Raw genomic sequence first — 19,057 nt, 5'->3', positions numbered from 1 at the left:
CATTCATCCCAAAATCAAAATCACAGAGAGAAGTGAGGAAGAAGAAGAACGTGAGAGAGAGAAAAAAAAAAAAAATTTCTTTTTTCTTACGGGTATTTGAGATCGGGTTGAGAGAAAATTATTTAGAGAGTTTGGGTATTTTCTCCTATTATAACGAGAAAATTATTAATCGATTTCTCCGTTATAATTGAGAGGTTGTAACTCCTATTATTTTTCTCGTAATAAATTCTTCTACCTTGTCCGTGGTTTTTACCCTTTGGGGTTTTCCACGTTAAATCTGGTGTTCCATTTATTACACTATTTCTCAAATTATTATCTGCGACCCTGCTCTATCCGGTCCAGTTTTACAACATAAAGGTATTCTCTGAAATTGTATTAGACGAAATCCTTAGTTTCTCTGCTTTTCCTCTGGTTCTAGCCAAATCAGGAACTTTCTTAAATTACATATATTTCCTTGGTTTTTAGATTTGTTATCAGATGATACTTTTCCTATTTTCTTTTAAACCTTTAATTTTTGGAAAATTTGCGCCAAAAAAAAACCGTCTATCACATTGCCAAAGTGAAATAGAATTCATGTTAAAAGAACTAGGTAAGAAACCGTGCGATGTCGCACGGAAACTCATTTTATAAAAATAAATATTTATATATTTTAATATATATGTTTTTTTTTCAACAATATATGTGTTTAATACAAAGATAATCATAACAACTAAATTTCACTTCCAAAAATAACGTAATATACGAATTTGATATAAACATATGTACTCAAGTGAAAAAGAAAAAATAATCATTTGTATACTTTCTTATTATTAAAAACTAAAAGATTTTCTGCTTCTTACTTTTTTTAAACTGACAATTTTGGTTTAACAAAGAATATATATATATATATATATATATATATATATATTCATATATATATTTTTTTTTTGAGTGGAAAATTACCTGGATGTATGTCCATTTTGTTTAACTCGTTGACGATCTCTTATTCACCAGTTATTTTTTTTGTAGATTAATGAAAGGAAAGTTGAATTTAAAACATAGTGTCAAATTGTATTTATAGAGGAACGAAACAATTATTAAACTAATTGGTGAAAAGACATGATCTTTTAACAAATTATATTTACAGAGGAATGAAACGGTTATTAAACTAATTGGTGAAAAAACATAACCCTTTAAAATGCAACTATTCATTTCATTTGGACTTCTTAAATAAAAAATTATAACGTAACTACATAAGTCAATCCAAACATTAACCTCACTTTGTTTGTTAAAATCACAAAACGTGGGGTTAGCTAGTATCATAACTAATTATATATATATATATATATATCTATTAATAAAATAATGATTTTCTTTACAAAAAATTATATTTATCTAACTGTTAACTTAACTATAAAAAAACTTATATTCTTTTCTTTACAAACAATTAACTTCATACAAGCACTAGTATTCAAAGCGTTTCGTGTCATAGACACAAATGATCACGTCGCATGATCTCTCGTTCTTTTTATTTGGTAAGTAAGGTAGAATAACATGTGTCTTAATATAACTATAAAACTTCCATATTTAAAAAAACAAAGTTTCAAAAAACAAAAAAAAAAACAAAGACACGTTGATAGTAGTAAAATAAAAAGAAACCCAAAAATATACTTGAAGAAACTGCTGTTGTGTAGGCCAGAGTTTCTAAATCCAATTTAGATGTGTCTGGTGTGTTTAAGTGATGATGAAGAGACAGAGTTAGGGAGACAACAAGCACCTGGGTAGTGTCTTTACTGTGGAGGTAAAGTTCAAATGCTTGATGTCGTCATAAAATGGATGTTTTGTTTTGTTTCGTTTCTCTCTGTTTCGAGATCAAGAGGAGGTATTTGTGTTCTTGCGATCGTCGTCTCGTTTTGTTTCATTAAAATAATAATATTGATATAAATAAATTGGATTAATTAGCGTTTTAATAAGGGAAATAAATATTATATGTAATGGTTCTTTTAAATGTTATTATGAATCTCTAGTTTGGTATACTTTATTCTGGAGATTTTCTGTTCTATATCTTTACAATAGCATGTTCGAACCGTCAGTGTAAAATCAATTTAGAGAAGAAGTTAAGAAGAAGGAGATTTATGAAAAGGAAGAATTTTGTAGAACATGCAGTACAGCCACATGTAACTATTATCTATAGATTTAATCTATTCGACAAGTTTACAGACAATGCAGAAGTGCCTCGTGTAATTATAATCTTTAAAAATGTGGCTACTTCTTTAGCAGGAATTGATTTTAAAATTGGTAACAAAAAAAAAGTTATGTGTAAATAATCCTTAACAATTAATATTTTTAAAAAAATATTAAATACAATGTAAGTTTTAATTACAAATATGTTTACTTCCATGTCTATGTGTGTGTTCTAAAATACGGTCTAGGCGTCCGTTTAGGCGGCGTGTAGGCGTTGTACGGTTGCCAGCCGTACTGTTTTAAGTTATACAGTGTTTTATGCGGGTTTATATAATTCGGGCGAATAATAGCGCTTAGCCAGATATTATGTGGTCTACGCGAACGTCTAGGCGGATTTTAAGCATTAATATTCAAAAATAAAGTATTAATATTATTATTATATTTTATTAATGTTATTATTTATATTACTTTTATATATTTATATGATTGTAGATATTAGTATAATTGTTGCAAAATCATTTTAATTTATCATCTTTATATATTTAAAATGGCTTTAATTTTTATCATTTAAAACTATTTATATATGTTAAACTATATACTTATACATAAAAGTGGATTTAAAATAGATTTATGTTCAATTTTTTTCAAAAATAATGTATATATATATATATATATATATATATATATTATTCTTATACTTATATTTCATGTAAAAGTATAGATCCGTATATACCCCGTTTAGACGTCTGCCTATACGGCTAGACGCTATACAGTCATCTAACGTGAAATGAACGCCTAGCACGTTTTAGAACACTTAAAGAATCAACTTTCATTTTTTTGTTTCTTGTTGGCCGTTCAGCACTTGTGTTAACTTTTTGTTTCCCAAGTTTCACTAAATTAGTTTCCTTTGTATTCAGATGACTTCTTGCTTAGTTTTTACTTGATCCTTCATTCATCTTCCCAGTTTTCATCTCACAGTCTCATTTGAATCCTCCTCTCTTTTACAGTTATAATTATTATGACTGTCAATCTTATTTATATTTTCCTATATATACACATATGGTAAATATTAAGGTTTCAAAACCCAAAAGTAAAAATAATTTAATCAATAATCTTAGTACTAAATATATTTTTCAATTACACTGTTGAATATCTTCTAAAAATTTATAACTATGTAACTACTTAGAATTTTTTTCCACCATTTTATTATTAGCTCAATAAGTGAAAACTTTATTTTAAGAAATGCATGTCAAAGACTATTTATAGATTTTAAAAATCTATTTGAATAGTCACGACTCTTCAATTTGAATAGTCACGACTCTTCAATTTGAATAGTCACATTCTTCCAATTTAAAAGTAGTTATTTAGAAAAGATAATTATAAGAATAGTAATAACTTTTCATTTTTTAAAAGATCCTTATATGAATTTTTAGAAAAAACACCACCTTCCAACATTGAACTTTTTGAAAAGACACAACACTTCTTGACTTATTTTAGAAAAGACGCAACCTTCCAACATAAGTAGGATTCACAGCCTTTGGAATTAATTAAGATTGCTATTATTAATATATAAGTGTGAACTAGGTGATAATCTGCGTCTTCCGCGGGATGAAACTTAAATTTGTATTATAATAATAGTTACTCCTTTCAAATTAAGCATGAAGCTTTCTTGTGTAAATTTTTTTTTTTGCTTAAAACATGTATAAATTTTGAATGACAGTTTATGTATAATCTTTTTGTTATCCTATTGTTCATTTTTTTAGAATAACATAAAAACACTCTGACTAATAGTAATATGATATTTTTTTAATGTGATATAGAATGAGAAGTTGTGTTCACTGATCTTTTCAAAAAAAATTATTTACCATTTATCTTTTCAAAATGGTTTTTGTTTATCTTATTTTCATCACATATATCTTAATATGTACAATCTATTAAAATAGAATCACAAAGTTGGATTCAACTTTATTCTAGGTATAATCTTTTTAAAAAACTATACTTTATATATTTCTCTTAATCTATACTATTACTAACTACTCACATTTAAATATATTCTAACTATAGCTACAAATATCTGCAATTGTTTTTGAAATAGTACGAACTTCCATATTTTACTAACTAAGGATTTTCAAAAAACCAATTAAGATTTCATAGCTATAAATATCTGCAATTTTTCATGTATTTTTAATCAATTTGATAGTTAATTTAATAAAAAGTATAATATATATTTAGATGGACCAACTTATTTTCTAAGAATTCTGAGAATCATCCTAGTGATGACATGTGGCTACACTCAAAAGATTGTAATGCTCCTCAATTAATATATAAATGATTTACTTATACATTTTTCATATTCCATAAATACACATTATAACTATTTAAGACAATTTGATAGGGAACTGTTTTATGTTAGTTATTTTATTGTGGTCTAGATTTAGAAATTTTTTGGTTTGACTAATAGACTCGTCGTTTGATTTGATGTCGGAAAACAATTATTTAAGATATTTCGACGCTATACATACCTAATACCTTGTTTTTTTTGTCAACACCTAATACCTTGTTAATTTTAAAATACTTTTGGGAAAACTATATTTTCCTTTTTCACCTTCTTCATTTTAAGTATGAATTTTTTTAGATAAATTTTTTTTACAAATACTATTATCCATAACTATAGAATCTTTTTTTTCTTAAATCTTTTGCGGCTCAAGCATGGTGGCTCAAAGCATGATCACCGTCTTTCTTTCTTCCGATGATAGGATTCCAATTTGACTGAGGCACAAAAGGTTTAACATTCTTTCTTACAAAAGAATTAAGCCTTAAAAGTTGAATTCACCATTAAAATCAATCTAAGTGATTATGGATATAAATAAAATGTAAATTTCACTTATGGTAAGCAATTCTTCGATGAAAAAGTGTGAATCCATTATTCTAAAGATGTAATTTCAATATTCTTAGGAATTATGTTTAGTTATGAGATTTATGGATTTCTGAAACTATTAGGTGTAGATAAAGTTTTGTAAATAAGAAATGGTGGATAGATTTTACAGAAAATAAATAGTGGATAAGATTGATGGACACGAAATGGTGTACAAGTATCCATGAACAAGAAAAAAAATAAAGCTAGCGTGATGAAATACATGAATTTTTATATGTATGGATATTAAATGGTGGATACTAGGTCTGAGACGGATCGGATATCCGGACAAATTTAAGATATCCGGATCCGGATCCTTATCCGGCGGATCCATAATTTTACTATCCTTATCCGGATCCGGGGTTCTCGGATATCCGGATGTCGGATATCCTTCTAAAAATTGTAATATCCGGCGGATATCCGGATCCGGATTTGGATCCTTAAAATAAATAAAAAATAATATTAATATATAAAAAATATTAAAAATAGTTTAAAAATAAAAAATATATAATGTTTTTAATTATTTCTATGTATAATATTACAAAATTTACATAAAATTTATATATACTATTATAAAAAATATATTAAATAAATTAATTTTTATATATAGATATTACTATTTTTGAAATAGTTATTAATAAAACTTACGGATCCGGATATCCGGACTAAAAAATTAAGGTATCCAGATCAGGATCCGGTTTTGACGGATCTAACATTTTACTATCCGGATCCGGATTCGGCCCCTCCAGATATCTGGATTTTCTGATCGGATCCGGATCAAATTTCGGATCGAATCCGGATCTCGGATAAAAGTTCCGGACCTAGTGGATTCCCTACTGTAAACATGTTCTCAAATATAGCGGATAAGCTAGTAAAGTGTAAGTCTAAAAAGTCAGCAAAAATAATCACTAAAAAATAGTGTGTTTAGCTTAGATGTAGCTGTTTCTTAAGTAAAAATGACTTTTTTACATCACGTCTCTTTTCTTGTTTCGCTTTTCATCTTTCTTAATACTTTCAAACCCCAAATGTATTATCTTAAAAAAAGATAGCAGTTTGATAGATATGAGTGAGGGAAAACACAACAATGATAGCAGCTTAGTGAAATTTTCTTACATTTGTTTAATCCTCGCACAATATACTTTTTTTATCGTCCCGTACAAATCAACAACAAAACCGACAAGATCCATACGCTACCTACCTTCATTCATCACAACGGCTATCAACGAGGAGTTCGACCATATTTTAACATCAACGACAGCAAAGCATATGAAAACTTTCAAACTCATGCATTCCGTCTTAACAATGCCAGACAAAGATTTCATATTCCTTTTATTCCAAATTGGACTTATTATCCAAGCGACTACGAAATGAGCTTCGACGAAGATCTTCAATTTTTCATGGAAAACAAGCAAATCCACCAGCAGTTCCAGAGGTCTCGAAGATGATAAAGAACGAGCCTTAGTCCCAAGACTACCTGCCAGAATACTTCCAAGATTCACATCTCCCTGATGACCCAATGAATATTGATAAATCGGAAAAAAATTCAACATTGAAGTCAACGACAATCCGCAGAAGTCTTACGAAAAACCAGAAGAATATTGCACATATCCAGACGATCACTACGGATATTGCGATAAACACATCATCGAGTTCGAGATAGACCACTAAGTAAGTCATTAGCAATATTTAACTATGTAAAATAAGTGTGTTTTAAAATAATCAATAATGATGTAAGCGATGAGGTAATTGCTATAAACTTTTGTAAGCGTGATGGAAGCGATGATGTAATCGCTGACGTAAACGCTTATGTCAGCGATTTATCTTCACCTATAAATATGTGTATACCCCATTGTGAAATATCATCAAATAATTTTATAAAAAAAACTCTCTCTAAGTTTTTCTCTCTAATGCTTTTCTAAATTCTTAAGTTTTCCAGACCTTATTAGATCTTTGATAAGCTTTGATTTCTATCTTCTATTCGTAAGACGTGATTTTGTCAATTGCTGTAATTAAGCATAAGCGGGTCTGTCAACACGACTTTCGTTGAGAAGAGATTTTCTAACAGTGGTTAAGCGAATCGACAGCCAGGATAGTGCATATATCACTCCCTATACCTGGAATTACCAAGCCTCATATGTCAATATGACTTTGTCAATACGATCCATCGCTTATTCTATGCATAAAACCTTTGAAAAAATACTCTTTTACAAAGAAGTAATCCACATATAAAAATTATTAATATAATTTTTTTACGTCTAAATAAATGAATATAAGTGAGTATGAATATGATTTACAATATGGTCCTCCCTATCCCACCAAAACAGATCCAAAACTAAGGTTTCAATGAGAAATCTCAAACACAAGAAAACTGAATATAAGTGCAGAACAAGAGTTTAATTTGTTGAAATCTTCTTAATTTTGGTTGAGAGTTGTGGTTTTAGTGATATTTCTCGGCAAAGGTGGATCATCTTGTGGATCCATGAATTGTTACCAACTTCTTTTCAGTGAAAAAATGGTTTGAGTAGGGTCAGCTTTAAGTTTCAATGGAACTTATTCAAATATTAAAATAGACCCTAATTTTACATATATTTTCATATCGTAGTGTAAGAATATTTATAATTTAAATTAAGTGGACCTTTGAACAGGTCCGGTTCAGAGGATAAGCTATATAAGCAGTTGGTTAGGGTAATGGACCAGATTTCAACATTTTACATTACAATTTTTTATTATTTGTAATTTTTTTTATTAGTTTAGGGCCCAATATTATTTTTTTATATTTTTCATAAATGTTTGAACTGCGCCTGCTTTTGAATATAAAAAAAATATGTAAAATAAAACTGGATCCTATGCAATTGCACCATATGTACATGCTTAGAGCCGGTACTTGATTGCAAGTTAAGTTTATCTCGTTTTCAACAGTATCTTTTCACTAAAGCTCTTTTTATGTCTTTCGTTATGTTTGTCAAGCTTCTCAAATGCTGTCAATTGTTTCCTGGTTGGTAGCCCTCCTTTTTTTCGTCTAGCACTCCCGTTTTAGCTTCCAGCTGATTTTGGTTATTTTAAATTTTGTGTTTTCCAAAATTTACTGCTATTTTGGGTTTTAGTTATGAGTTCTATTAGTCTTTTATAGTGGCCAGAATTTGAGTTCTAATTTTCCATTTTTAGTCTTATGATTATGGGCATTTCTAGTTTTTCAGCCACCTTATGTATTTCGTTCTTGTATTTCATGTTTGAATCAATATTTAAGTTCAAATGAATAATAAGACTATTGGAGGCAATTCACAGAATGTGCACAATTACCAAATGCATCAAACAAAGTAGATGACGTCCTCCAGAGTAAAAATGAAATTTAATAGATTTTTCACAATTAAAGAAAAGAGAGGTTCATGTAACACAAGTTTTATATTGTGTACAAAGCCTCATTGTTTGTATACACCAAACCATCCTTTTTCTGTCTTGCATTGCCAATCAAAAAATCCAATGCACTACCTCAGGCAAAACCCAAAAAGAAACAGCAATAAAATTACCATTCAAACTCGTTAAGCATCATTATTATTCTCACCATCACCATCACCATCCACCTCATCCTTATCCTCATCTGCCTTTGTCAATAATTCTTGATCTTGGACAAGAGAGGACTCGGAAGCCTCATCAAGGGACAAGTTGGAGATTTCACCAGTAACAGTGTTTGCATCGCCTTCGTCAGTAGCATCTTCCGAGACATTCGAGTCTGTGTCTAATTGTTGCTGGAGGCTCCAGTACATAATGCTAGCAGCCAGAATAAGCATCATCTTCTGGTTCACCTGTTTCACACAAGTAAATTGACTCAGAAACAAACCGGAAAAACATCCATGCCTGTTTCAACGTAGATAGATGTATTACCTCTATGATGTCCTCAGGCAACAAGAATATGGAGCATCCGAGCTTCCTTGCAACACTTATTATGTATGTGGCGTTCAACTTCTTGTCCTCCTCTGTTTAAGTATCAATTACAACCAAACAGAACTCATTCTTTAAAACAGTTTAACAATTATAGGGAAGAAATACGCAGTGATAATAGTTTACCTGTTTCTCCACTGGTAACGAGGCTCCAGTTGACAACTCTTGGCTCTACCGCAGTAAGAAGCTCCAGAAAGAAGATTCCACTTGACAGATTCTTGTCCTAGACTCAAAGAGAAGCAAACATCAAACTCTTAGGTATCTGAAGAATGGGTATCACATCCGTAACTGGTTGACACTTACCCTGAAGCTCTCAGCCTGAGAAGTTCGTCCTACTCGTTTCACTTTCCTATTCGCCCAGTATAGAATATCGGCATCTGTAATTTCTTTACCTTGCGAGTGAGATCTCAAGTTCTTCAGAAGTTGGAGCATTGTATATCTCATTAGTTGCCACAGGAAAGCTGCATAATCATTGATGGTACATATTGTTCTACCGATTAAAATCAACTTAAGATATATCTTAAGCTGATGAGCTTCATAAAATATCTAATTAGTGTGACATTAAGAAGGGACTAACCGAGAAGGAGTTTCTTATTTCCTTGCACAATGTCGTTACCAGCTACATTTACAAGGGAGAAGTGCAGCTCTTTCCCAATCTTAATAACTTCATTGCAGTTCTCAACCTTTTTGAATGGCATTTTTATGGGAGGTTTATTTGCGTGTTTCCAGTTGACCGAGCCAGGTGACACTTTATCAAGAACTTCAAGAAGAACCCATCTGATCGTGAAAAAGTTTAGTTAGATACAAGAAGATTAATAAAAAAAAAAATTCCAGAGCTTACCCATTCCTAAGATCCTCAAAAACATTGTTGACATAAGTAGCAGTTCCAAGACTGTTAATCCAGAGGCGGAAACATCTTTCTTCTCGTGAAGTTTCCACATCATCTGTCATCATCTCAGCAAATGACGTCGACTTTGAACTGTCACCAGTCAATCCATTCCTGCATCAAAGAAAAATAGCAGCAAAAACAGAAATTATTATCAGCTTTCTGACACCATTTGGACATTTAGATTATTAATCCACTGCAAAGAGTCTCTTAAAACTTTTAAAGCAACCTGTGTTGAAATATTTGGGCCACAAAAGCAAGGTTAAGATTTGCAGAGCCGTCGACTATATCCTTTGGAGAAAGGTATCTTTTACAATCCATCTTCTCAGCCTGTTCAAGAACCTTTTTGGCTCTTTCTGTGGGGTCTTTGGTCTCTAATGCCACATGTGAACTGTGTTCTGGAGCAAGAGCATTAAGCAGATATGCATACGCCTCGCCGTCCTAAAGAACACATATAAAAAGAAAGCTACGGTTATGATCCAATGAGAAAGTTGAAAAAAAAAAAAATGCATCAGTTGTAATGCTTGTTAGAATAGAAGAGAAGCAGGTTCAAATTACCTTGACATCAGAAGAAAAATTGGTAACCTGCTTTTCATAACCAGCTTTCTTGAGATGAAAATTCATCCATTTGAGCAATACTTTTTCAGGAGCCAGTCCCATGAGCTCCTCCGCATCCTGCAACAACGTCATGAAGATTTGATGTAGTTTCATCCTCGTGGAAAGCATTGCATATATATATGTATATATATTACCTGAGTGTCATCCACCAATTGGAAAAGGGAAGGAGTTTTCTTAAAATTGAGATCAGCCAGCATTTGTATCTGAACAACAACAAGATGAGGCGTTAATGAGTCTTATACAAACCATCAAATAGATCCCTATAGCCTAGAAAAGGAGTGTACCTTAATAATCTGAGATATCAACCCAAGTACGAGATATGGCTGCAAGGGGGGGGGGGGGGGGGGTAATTAAAATAGGCAGGTCATGTAAATAAAAGAGAAATCTATCAGTACTCACTCTTCCTTCAGCAATGTCCTGAGTTCCAATGTTGACGACAGTGCAGCCAATAGCTTTGGCAGAATTGAGACCTAGAGTAAGATTCTCATTCCTCTCCCATGGGTTGAGTATTTTCTTTGTGTTGATAGCTCTTTCGTCAATGGTCCCAGGAACAGCAAGATTTATAAGCTTGCTGCAAAACAAAAGAAACAAAGAATGACCACTAAGAAATTTCAAAAATAGACAGTAATCCAAGGAGGAGGAAAGGCATGTATGTATACCACAAAAGAACACCATCTTTAACAAGATCAAAGAAAGCATTGGTAGCGGGATGGATAGGAAGGTAAGACTTCAAGAAAGGATCATCTCTCAAGTAACTATTGACGTGGGAAACGTAGGAAGCCTTCTCGGATTCGTTAATGGCGTGGTGAACAGTGGTGGTGCTAGTTTTGAGGAACGAAGAAGAAGAAGAAGCCTTTGATCCTCCTGACTTTTCCACTCCTCGTGCTTGCACACTTAAATACGCCTATCATATCAACCGAAGCAATTGCTAGTTTAAAAAATCTCTTCAAAACTCACTCTTATCAGTAGATAAAGAGTCAGACTGACCCGGAGGAAAGTCTCGAAATCGACTTCTTGATCAGAAGTATCGGCATAAGACTTGTCCAGTACAGATTTGATCTCATCCTCATCAAAGGTGCCACTAAATGCGTTCAACTTTGCGAAGACAGGAGGTAACTCTCCAACGGTGAAACGTTCCAAGAGCGTTTTATTTGAGTTAAACTAAAACGAAAAGAAGAGTTTTTTTGAAAAAAAATAAAAACAACATCAAAGGAAAGGAAGGACGTAGATTGTAGATTGATTGACCTTGGATTTAAGGGTACGTAACTCGACTTGGGTGAATTGGCTGTGTAACCATGGATCAGACACCACAACTCCTACGTAACTTGACATTTCCCCTGCAATATATACATACATGTCCCCAACAATCATATCCTTTTATTCGAACACAAGCAGCGATTTTAAATAGATAGATTATAGATCAAAACTTTGAATCTGATGATAATGCGGCCTACCTTTTAGAGACGACGGGATTCGGGTGTTCACAACTCTATAGATGGAATGCGATATCGTTGTTCCAAGCTTTTGAGATGGGCGAAACAATGGAAGCAGAAGAAGAAGAATGAATTCAAAGTTTTAGAGAGCCCCACGATGACTAATGAAGAAGGGTTGTATTTTTATTATTATTATTTTAATCTTTTTCCCTCTTTTCCTCCAACATTCCGGGTGCAAAATTCATTATTTATTTGTATAATTAAATTCTTTTCGTTTTTGTTTTAATTAAGTAAAAAGAATAATGACTGCCGAAAATATTTCAAGGAATAATGAATTTCTCAAATTAATCTTTTTAATTTGGTATATTTTTTAACATATATTTTCTTATTATTCTATTATTTTTATTAGATTATAGAACAAAAACATGTATTAAAATTTTTGAAAAAAGAAAAATAAGTACTAGATATTTTATATACAGTATAACTTCTTTAAATTAATACTTTATAAATTAATATACACTAAAAATTTCTATAAAATAATATAATTTTATAGTTTCAAATTAAGTTTTTGGTTCAATTAGTATATCGATAAATTAATATCTCTATAAATTAATAAAAAAATTATAGTTTCGGTGTAGTCTCGACGTTATTATTTTACAGAGGTCGGCTCTCTTTCGTGGTCTCATTCCCAGAAAGAACTTTAGATCTTAATAAAATTCTCAGCCTCTCTCTTTAGTCAATCTTCCGACCATCTCTAAAGTTTCAATCTTTTTTCTCAGTTCTACTTTCTTATCGTTATCATGTCTTCAGAAATGGATAGAGCTATGCTCGCTTTATCTCTCAAAGACAACTACGATGCTTCTTTCACTTTACCTGAACCTCCCTGACAGAGCCCCACGACTAATGATGGTGAAGGGTTGTATTTTTATTATTTTAATCTTTTTTTGCTTAAATTATTATTTTAATCTTTCTCCCTCTTTTCCTCCAACATTTCGGTTGCAAAATTCATTATTTACATAAGTCATAATACATGATTATTTTGCTGATTACTTAGTATCATTAATGACTTCATATGAATTATTTTTTTATTTATATATCTTATATATTAAAACAGAATTCACAACTTTGATTAATGTTTGATTTTAAAAAAAATGGATGTAATAGACTTATTTCTATAAAGTCATGTTACATTTAATATCTAATCTTATCATTTAAATTTTTGGCCTACCAAAAATTTTTATTGGGCTATCAATAATTGGATTTAAACAATAGATGATCCATTGAATTTATATATAGTATAAATTAAATAGATATAATTTAATGCTGTAATACTATACATCTATATATTAAATATTTAAATATTTGTCGATGTTAACTTTTAAAATTATAAAGATTTTTTTTTAAATAACAAAAATCATATTATGATTAATTTTTACTACCTTAAACCAATGAAAACAAATTATAAACTATATAGTTTATTTTAAAAATTAAACAAAAACTAAATGTTTAATTATTTACTCGATAATATAAATCTATGAAGCGAAAAGTTTAATTTTTTAAGAACTTTCTAAATTTGTGAAATGTTACAATATCTTTGAATATAACAATAAAACAATACTTTACTAATCTTTATATATAGAGTTACGATTTTAATAATGAAATAATAATCCAAAAATATATATATAGAAGAAGATACAAATACATGTGAAAGTTTGAAAAAATCTATTCAATGAAAAAGATATACCGTAAACTTATTATGTTTTAAAAATTGATAAACACATATATATATTATATTATATACCAATTTAAAATTAAAAACAAAATGTTTATATAAAAATAAATGAAAACAATAATATTGGATGGTTGAAATCTAGTATACTCTATTAATTTAGAGTCCTATTTTTATCTACCGCTGAAAATTGTGATTTAGTTTTGGACCCTTTTTAGAGTGTTACAATAATATTGGATGGATACACGCTACTTAATATGCATCAACCGAAATATTTAAAACAAACCAACTATGGTTCAATCAACAAACCGGTAATGTCGATTCCAAATCTAATTAAAATAATTGTCGGTTATGTATAAGAACAATAGAATATACGTTTCTTATATTTATATTACATATTTCAATGAGAGTTTCATCTTAGACAATTCTTTCAACAGATGGATAGTTTATACAACCATGTTCTCTTCTATAATCAATTAAGATTATATTGGACCTGATCCATAAACACATTTAATTTATAAACTAATGGATCTTACCAATTAATCAATTTATGTTATGTGGGCCTATTTCGTTTTTAAATATTACATAAATAAAACCTATAAAAATTAGAGAACTGGAATTTGTATTATCACATAATTAATAGATAAAAATATGATATTGAGGTGTGGTTAAAAAAATGATATTGAGGTTGCTTACATTATCATGTAAAAAATAAATAAAAACAAATAATTTTTTATAAAGTAAATTAAAAATGTACTTAAAAAAAATTAACTCCTTAAAGGTATGCACTAATACGATTAGATGTTACAATCAATAACCAAAATAAACCAATTATATCATATGATTATCTATATGTTTAATATGAACACCATGTACAATCTATATACTATATTTAAACACACATCGATCGATACTATACATATAGAGAAAATATATTATATCCAAATAAATATGTTTCAGAAACCATACATTTGATTATCGTATAATCTAATTTAAAAACTGTAAAGAAGACTTGAAAAAAAAAATCTTGCGCACAGTGCGGGTCTGAATCTAGTTAATCAATAATAGATGAACATGTTGTCCAACAAATCAACCGGGATCAGCTAGCTACAGTTTGAGGCTAAATTGCTGAGATGAATATGAGACTTCAAAGAACTAACCAAGCTAATGTTTTATTTCATGGTTTTGAACAACATGCATGTAGAGCTGATGGTTCTGCTGGACGAGTTCCCTAAGACTTAGGAGACTATTCGGATACAAACAAAGGGTGAACAAACTGATGCAGAAGCACATACAATCAACACAATTATACATATAGTTAGATTCATTTTTTACAAAAACAAATACTTAACATTTTTTTTTATATTTCTTTCTAATTCGATTTTATTGAGTGAAGAATTCCGCGTTTATAAAGTGTGGATCAAAATCTAGTTGTATTTTTAAATTATCTTCACAAATTAGAGAATATGCATGCTAACATGACTTTTGTTTATGGCTATAAATTGGTCATTTTTGTTGATATACTGAATCAACACTCATAATCATTTCTGTTGGTATATACTATATATATATATATATATATATATTTGCATATTCTTAAATTTTAAAATAATGTGCTAATGAGATTTGATTGTTTATGAATGTAAGTCATACTTAATTAATATAATAAAAAAAGTGTTTCCTCCCTCCTTAGAGGGAAGAAGAGTCGACACGTGTCCAAATCTAAACAAAAACATGTTGATTTTGTTTGGTTTATTATGGGCTCTTACGATTAAGGCTCTAACCGGTAACCATTAAAGGAATTTGGGGAATAAGAAGGAAATGAATGAAAGTAATAAAATAAAAGGAAAAACTATTCCTCTCCTAATTTGATAAGAAATAATTGTAGTCTATTATTCCTTAAATGTTAAGGAATGTAAAGGAATCATAGAAACAAATATTCCTTGTAAATGATATAAATTGTAAGGAATGATAAAGAATTCACTATTCCCACTCATTACCTTGGTCACCATTTAGAGCCTAAAATTAACAAAAGTCATAAACCTTTCACCTTCGCTTTCAAATCATGAAGAATAGCGACTTTCATATCTAGGGTTCATCATCCTTATTCAACCTCTGACAATGGAATTCCAGGATGGTGTGTGAGCTCGCTGGGTCGAGCTTCATTAGCGTCGTTTGGTAAGGTTCTTCTCCTCTGAAACGTAACGGGATCCATTGAGGTCGCCATTAACAATGGAGTTTCTGGAGTTTGGGTGACTCGAATCAACGCGAGGAATCTATACGTTGGTCTGCAAACGGTCCACTTATTCCATATTTTCTCATTCAACGAATCTACCTTTTCTTTAAGTAGGTGAATCTGCTGCTATAAATAGGTGAGCCTTGAATTCATAAACTTCATCATTCTACTATTCAAAATTATCTTAGCACTAGAAACTTATACATAGCATAATGGCTAACTACTTTCTCCTCTTTGATATGTAGCACAACCAAAGTTTATCTACTTAGATTATGGGAGGCAGAGCCGCTTATGCAAGCACCAACACCGGCTGAGGAATGTAAACAGAGGCTGCCAGCTAACATACTCCTCATGGGCGTACATGTAATTCCGATGAACAAAAAAATCAATCGGTTTATTTTTTTGAAGATATATGAGTTTTACAATTCAGAATACTTTTATGAAAGCCAGCGTCAAAGTCCACCGTTTGAATACCTTCAAACATTTTTTCAAGGCCTGTTCGATTTACGGGGTGAGCAGGTTCGACGTGACGCCGAGCAACCTCAACTCAAAACTGTCCAACTCTCCTCCTTCAATACGTTTCAGTGACTTGACTGACTTCACCGAAATAACAGAACCTGTGAGCCCGGTACCTCAAGAGCTGTTCCGGTTCCGCGATTACGAACAGCTCCAGCACATCTTCCAGGTCACTCTCTCAAACTCTGCTACTCCCACTTTACAATATAACCCTATTTTATTCAGAGGTAACAGCAATCAATATGACAAACATAATTTAGAAATTCTATGTTAAGTCAGCCGTGTAAAACACATGCATTATGACAGAGTTTGGCTATTTAAATTAATTTTAATGAAATATATTCTACAAAAAAAATTTGAACTTAAAACATAAAGAGTGTACAACTAAGGCGGAGCATGGTCAGGAGAAGTTACTGATGTGTAAGAAGTGTTTCTTTACGATTTGCAGGTATGGAAGTTGGGTAGTTTGCTACACATATGCAACATGGTTTTCTCTTGGAGGCTTGGCAGTAACTGGTAAAAAATATGAAAACTATTTGGCTATGTGTGAAGGTGTTGACTTCCTTCTCAAGTAACAAAATATCAATGGAGGTTGGGGAGAAAGCTATTTGTCTTGCTCTTAAAAGGTAATGTCTCTTCTATAATCAGTTGTAAAAATTTAAGTTCCTTAAAATCTCTCTCCAAAACTGTTGAGTGTTTTTGGATATGCAGAGATACATAGAGTTAGAAGGGAGAAAGATCAAACCTGGTTCGAACCTCTTGGGCATTGGTGGGTCTGATTCAAACAGGACAGGTTTGCCAAACATATTATGTTACATATCCTATTTCTCAACATTTTCCTTAAAAAGGTATATTGTGTTGAATTAATATATTATTTCACTACAAGAAAACATGCCTATAACGAGGAAAAATTACGAGGAAATATATTCCTCATAAATTTAGGAGAATAATTTTTGTGAAAACGTATTTTAAGCATGCTTTACCAAACTGATACCCTCGGTTTAGAGATTTTGGAATAACTTGATTAGCTGCTATCAAAGTTACACCTCGTGAACGAATAGTTGCTAGAGAAGAATCACTTTTGCAAGAAGAAGTGTGTATCACTGAAGTGGAAGTATCTGAACAACAAACTGATGACATCCTTCTAATTGATGTGGATAACCGTCAATATGAAGATCTTTTCGACGATATGACGGATGAAGAAAGTGAAGAAGAGTTCGATGCAAGCGATGATAATCATTGTACTGATATTGTTGAAAACTCGAATGATTCAGAATGATGTAATATATGTTTTAAATATTTTTAAAAAATATATAAATCAGTTTAAGACTTAATGCAAGTGTATATTGTTTGGTTATAATAATTATTTGTTGGCTTTTAAGGATTTAATTGGAGTTTAGGGTTTAAGAGAAAATAGGATAAATGGGAGAATGGGGGAATGGGGTAAAAGGGATATGATGTTATAGGTAAGAGACTTTGGGGTTTAGGGATTTGATTTTCAGGGATTCAGATATAGTCGTAGTAAATTCGTCGTAATGGAAAACACGGGCCTGGTATATTCCTTGTAATACACGTGTCCTTGTAAATTTGTTGTTATCATTTCCTTGTAAATTCGTTGTAAAGATTTCCTTGTAAATTCGTTGTAATGCTTCCTTGTAAATTCGTTGTAATGCTTCCTTGCAAATTCGTTGTAACTCTAAGAATGCGGGCGTGGTAGATTCGTCGCAAACATGTGTCCTTGTAAATTCGTTGTAATTCTTTCTTTATAAATTCGTTGTAATGCTTTCCTTGTGAATTCGTTGTAACTTTACAAGGATTTTTTTCACGAAACATGTTACCATTATTTTTGGTGAAAACGTGTTTAAGCTGTTTTACCAAACTGATTTTGTTGTAAGCATTCTCAAGCAAGTTAACTTCATTTCATACCCTCGGTTTAGAGATTACAGAATAATTTGATTATTTGCTATCAAGTGGTTGTTTGATTATAGTACTTATAACTTGTGTTTTAAGGAATCAATTGGAGTTTAGGGTTTAAAAAAAATAGGATAAAGGGGATGATGTGGTAAAAGGGTATGGTGTAAATAGATAAGTGATTTTGGGGTTTAAGGATTTGATTTTCGGGGTTTCAGATATAGTCCTAGTAAATTCGTTGTAATAGAAAACACACGGGCCTGGTAGATTCTTCGTAATACATGTGTCCTTGTAAATTCGTTGTAATGTTTTCCTTGTAATTTCATTGTAAAGTTTTCCTTGTAAAGTCGTCGTAAAGTTTTCCTTGTAAGTTCGTCGTAAATATTCCTTGTAAATTCGTTGTAATTCTAAAAACGTGGACCTGGTAAATTCCTCGTAAGTCTAAAAACGCGGACCTAGTAGATTCCTCGTAAAATTACGACGACTTTACGAGGAATGTTGTTTTCTTATATAAACTCGAAACATGAATGAGGAATGCCTCCTTCATTCCTCTCAAACCACTCCTCTCCTTCTTTCAAAGGTATGTTGTTTTTAATATTAATTTAGGTTTGGGTGGTTAGTTTAGGTAATTAGTTGAGGTGATTAGTTTAGGTAATTAGATTAGGTGGTTAGTTTAGGTGGTAATTTTAGGTAACAAAACTATATTTAAATA

General features: G+C 31.1%; 1 protein-coding gene, 1 long non-coding RNA gene and 1 pseudogene across 2 annotated transcripts in view; 2 read left to right on the top strand and 1 right to left on the bottom strand.

Annotated features, from left to right (window-relative positions):
• Positions 1 to 1,698: 1,698 nt before the first annotated feature.
• On the top strand, positions 1,699 to 1,904 carry LOC106311466 (annotated as a pseudogene).
• Positions 1,905 to 8,474: 6,570 nt separating this feature from the next.
• Positions 8,475 to 12,097, bottom strand: LOC106309831 (fimbrin-5-like). Its single transcript, XM_013746966.1, has 15 exons — positions 11,975 to 12,097; positions 11,766 to 11,857; positions 11,508 to 11,681; positions 11,180 to 11,424; positions 10,920 to 11,091; positions 10,805 to 10,843; positions 10,655 to 10,723; positions 10,461 to 10,577; positions 10,132 to 10,343; positions 9,858 to 9,995; positions 9,594 to 9,793; positions 9,320 to 9,477; positions 9,143 to 9,239; positions 8,960 to 9,051; positions 8,475 to 8,880 (listed from the first exon to the last, which is right to left on the bottom strand). Exons 2-15 carry the CDS (start codon positions 11,850 to 11,852, stop codon positions 8,617 to 8,619), a joined length of 2,064 nt encoding a protein of 687 aa, XP_013602420.1. The 5' UTR covers positions 11,853 to 11,857; positions 11,975 to 12,097; the 3' UTR covers positions 8,475 to 8,616.
• Positions 12,098 to 16,212: 4,115 nt separating this feature from the next.
• The window catches only part of LOC106311202, a 3,760-nt gene continuing 915 nt past the window's right edge, over positions 16,213 to 19,057 (top strand). Inside the window, exons 1-4 of the long non-coding RNA XR_001263942.1 lie at positions 16,213 to 16,281; positions 16,369 to 16,603; positions 16,883 to 17,060; positions 17,146 to 17,227. This is a non-coding gene — a long non-coding RNA (uncharacterized LOC106311202). The remainder of the gene's footprint in view (positions 16,282 to 16,368; positions 16,604 to 16,882; positions 17,061 to 17,145; positions 17,228 to 19,057) is intronic.

Source organism: Brassica oleracea, chromosome C8 (genome assembly GCF_000695525.1).
Source record: "Brassica oleracea var. oleracea cultivar TO1000 chromosome C8, BOL, whole genome shotgun sequence".
NCBI lineage: Eukaryota > Viridiplantae > Streptophyta > Magnoliopsida > Brassicales > Brassicaceae > Brassica > Brassica oleracea.
This window is presented reverse-complemented; position numbering and strand designations above follow the sequence as displayed.

Bases quoted from the DNA above. Each gene is read 5' to 3' on its own strand.
- LOC106309831 (XM_013746966.1), bottom strand. From the start codon at position 11,852: ATGTCAAGTTACGTAGGAGTTGTGGTGTCTGATCCATGGTTACACAGC. The intron at 10,724-10,804 runs GTACACTCCTTT...GTTGTTGTTCAG, and splicing joins TGATATCTCAGATTATTAAG to ATACAAATGCTGGCTGATCT. The intron at 9,240-9,319 runs GTAAGTGTCAAC...CTTTGAGTCTAG, and splicing joins CTCAGGCTGAGAGCTTCAGG to GACAAGAATCTGTCAAGTGG.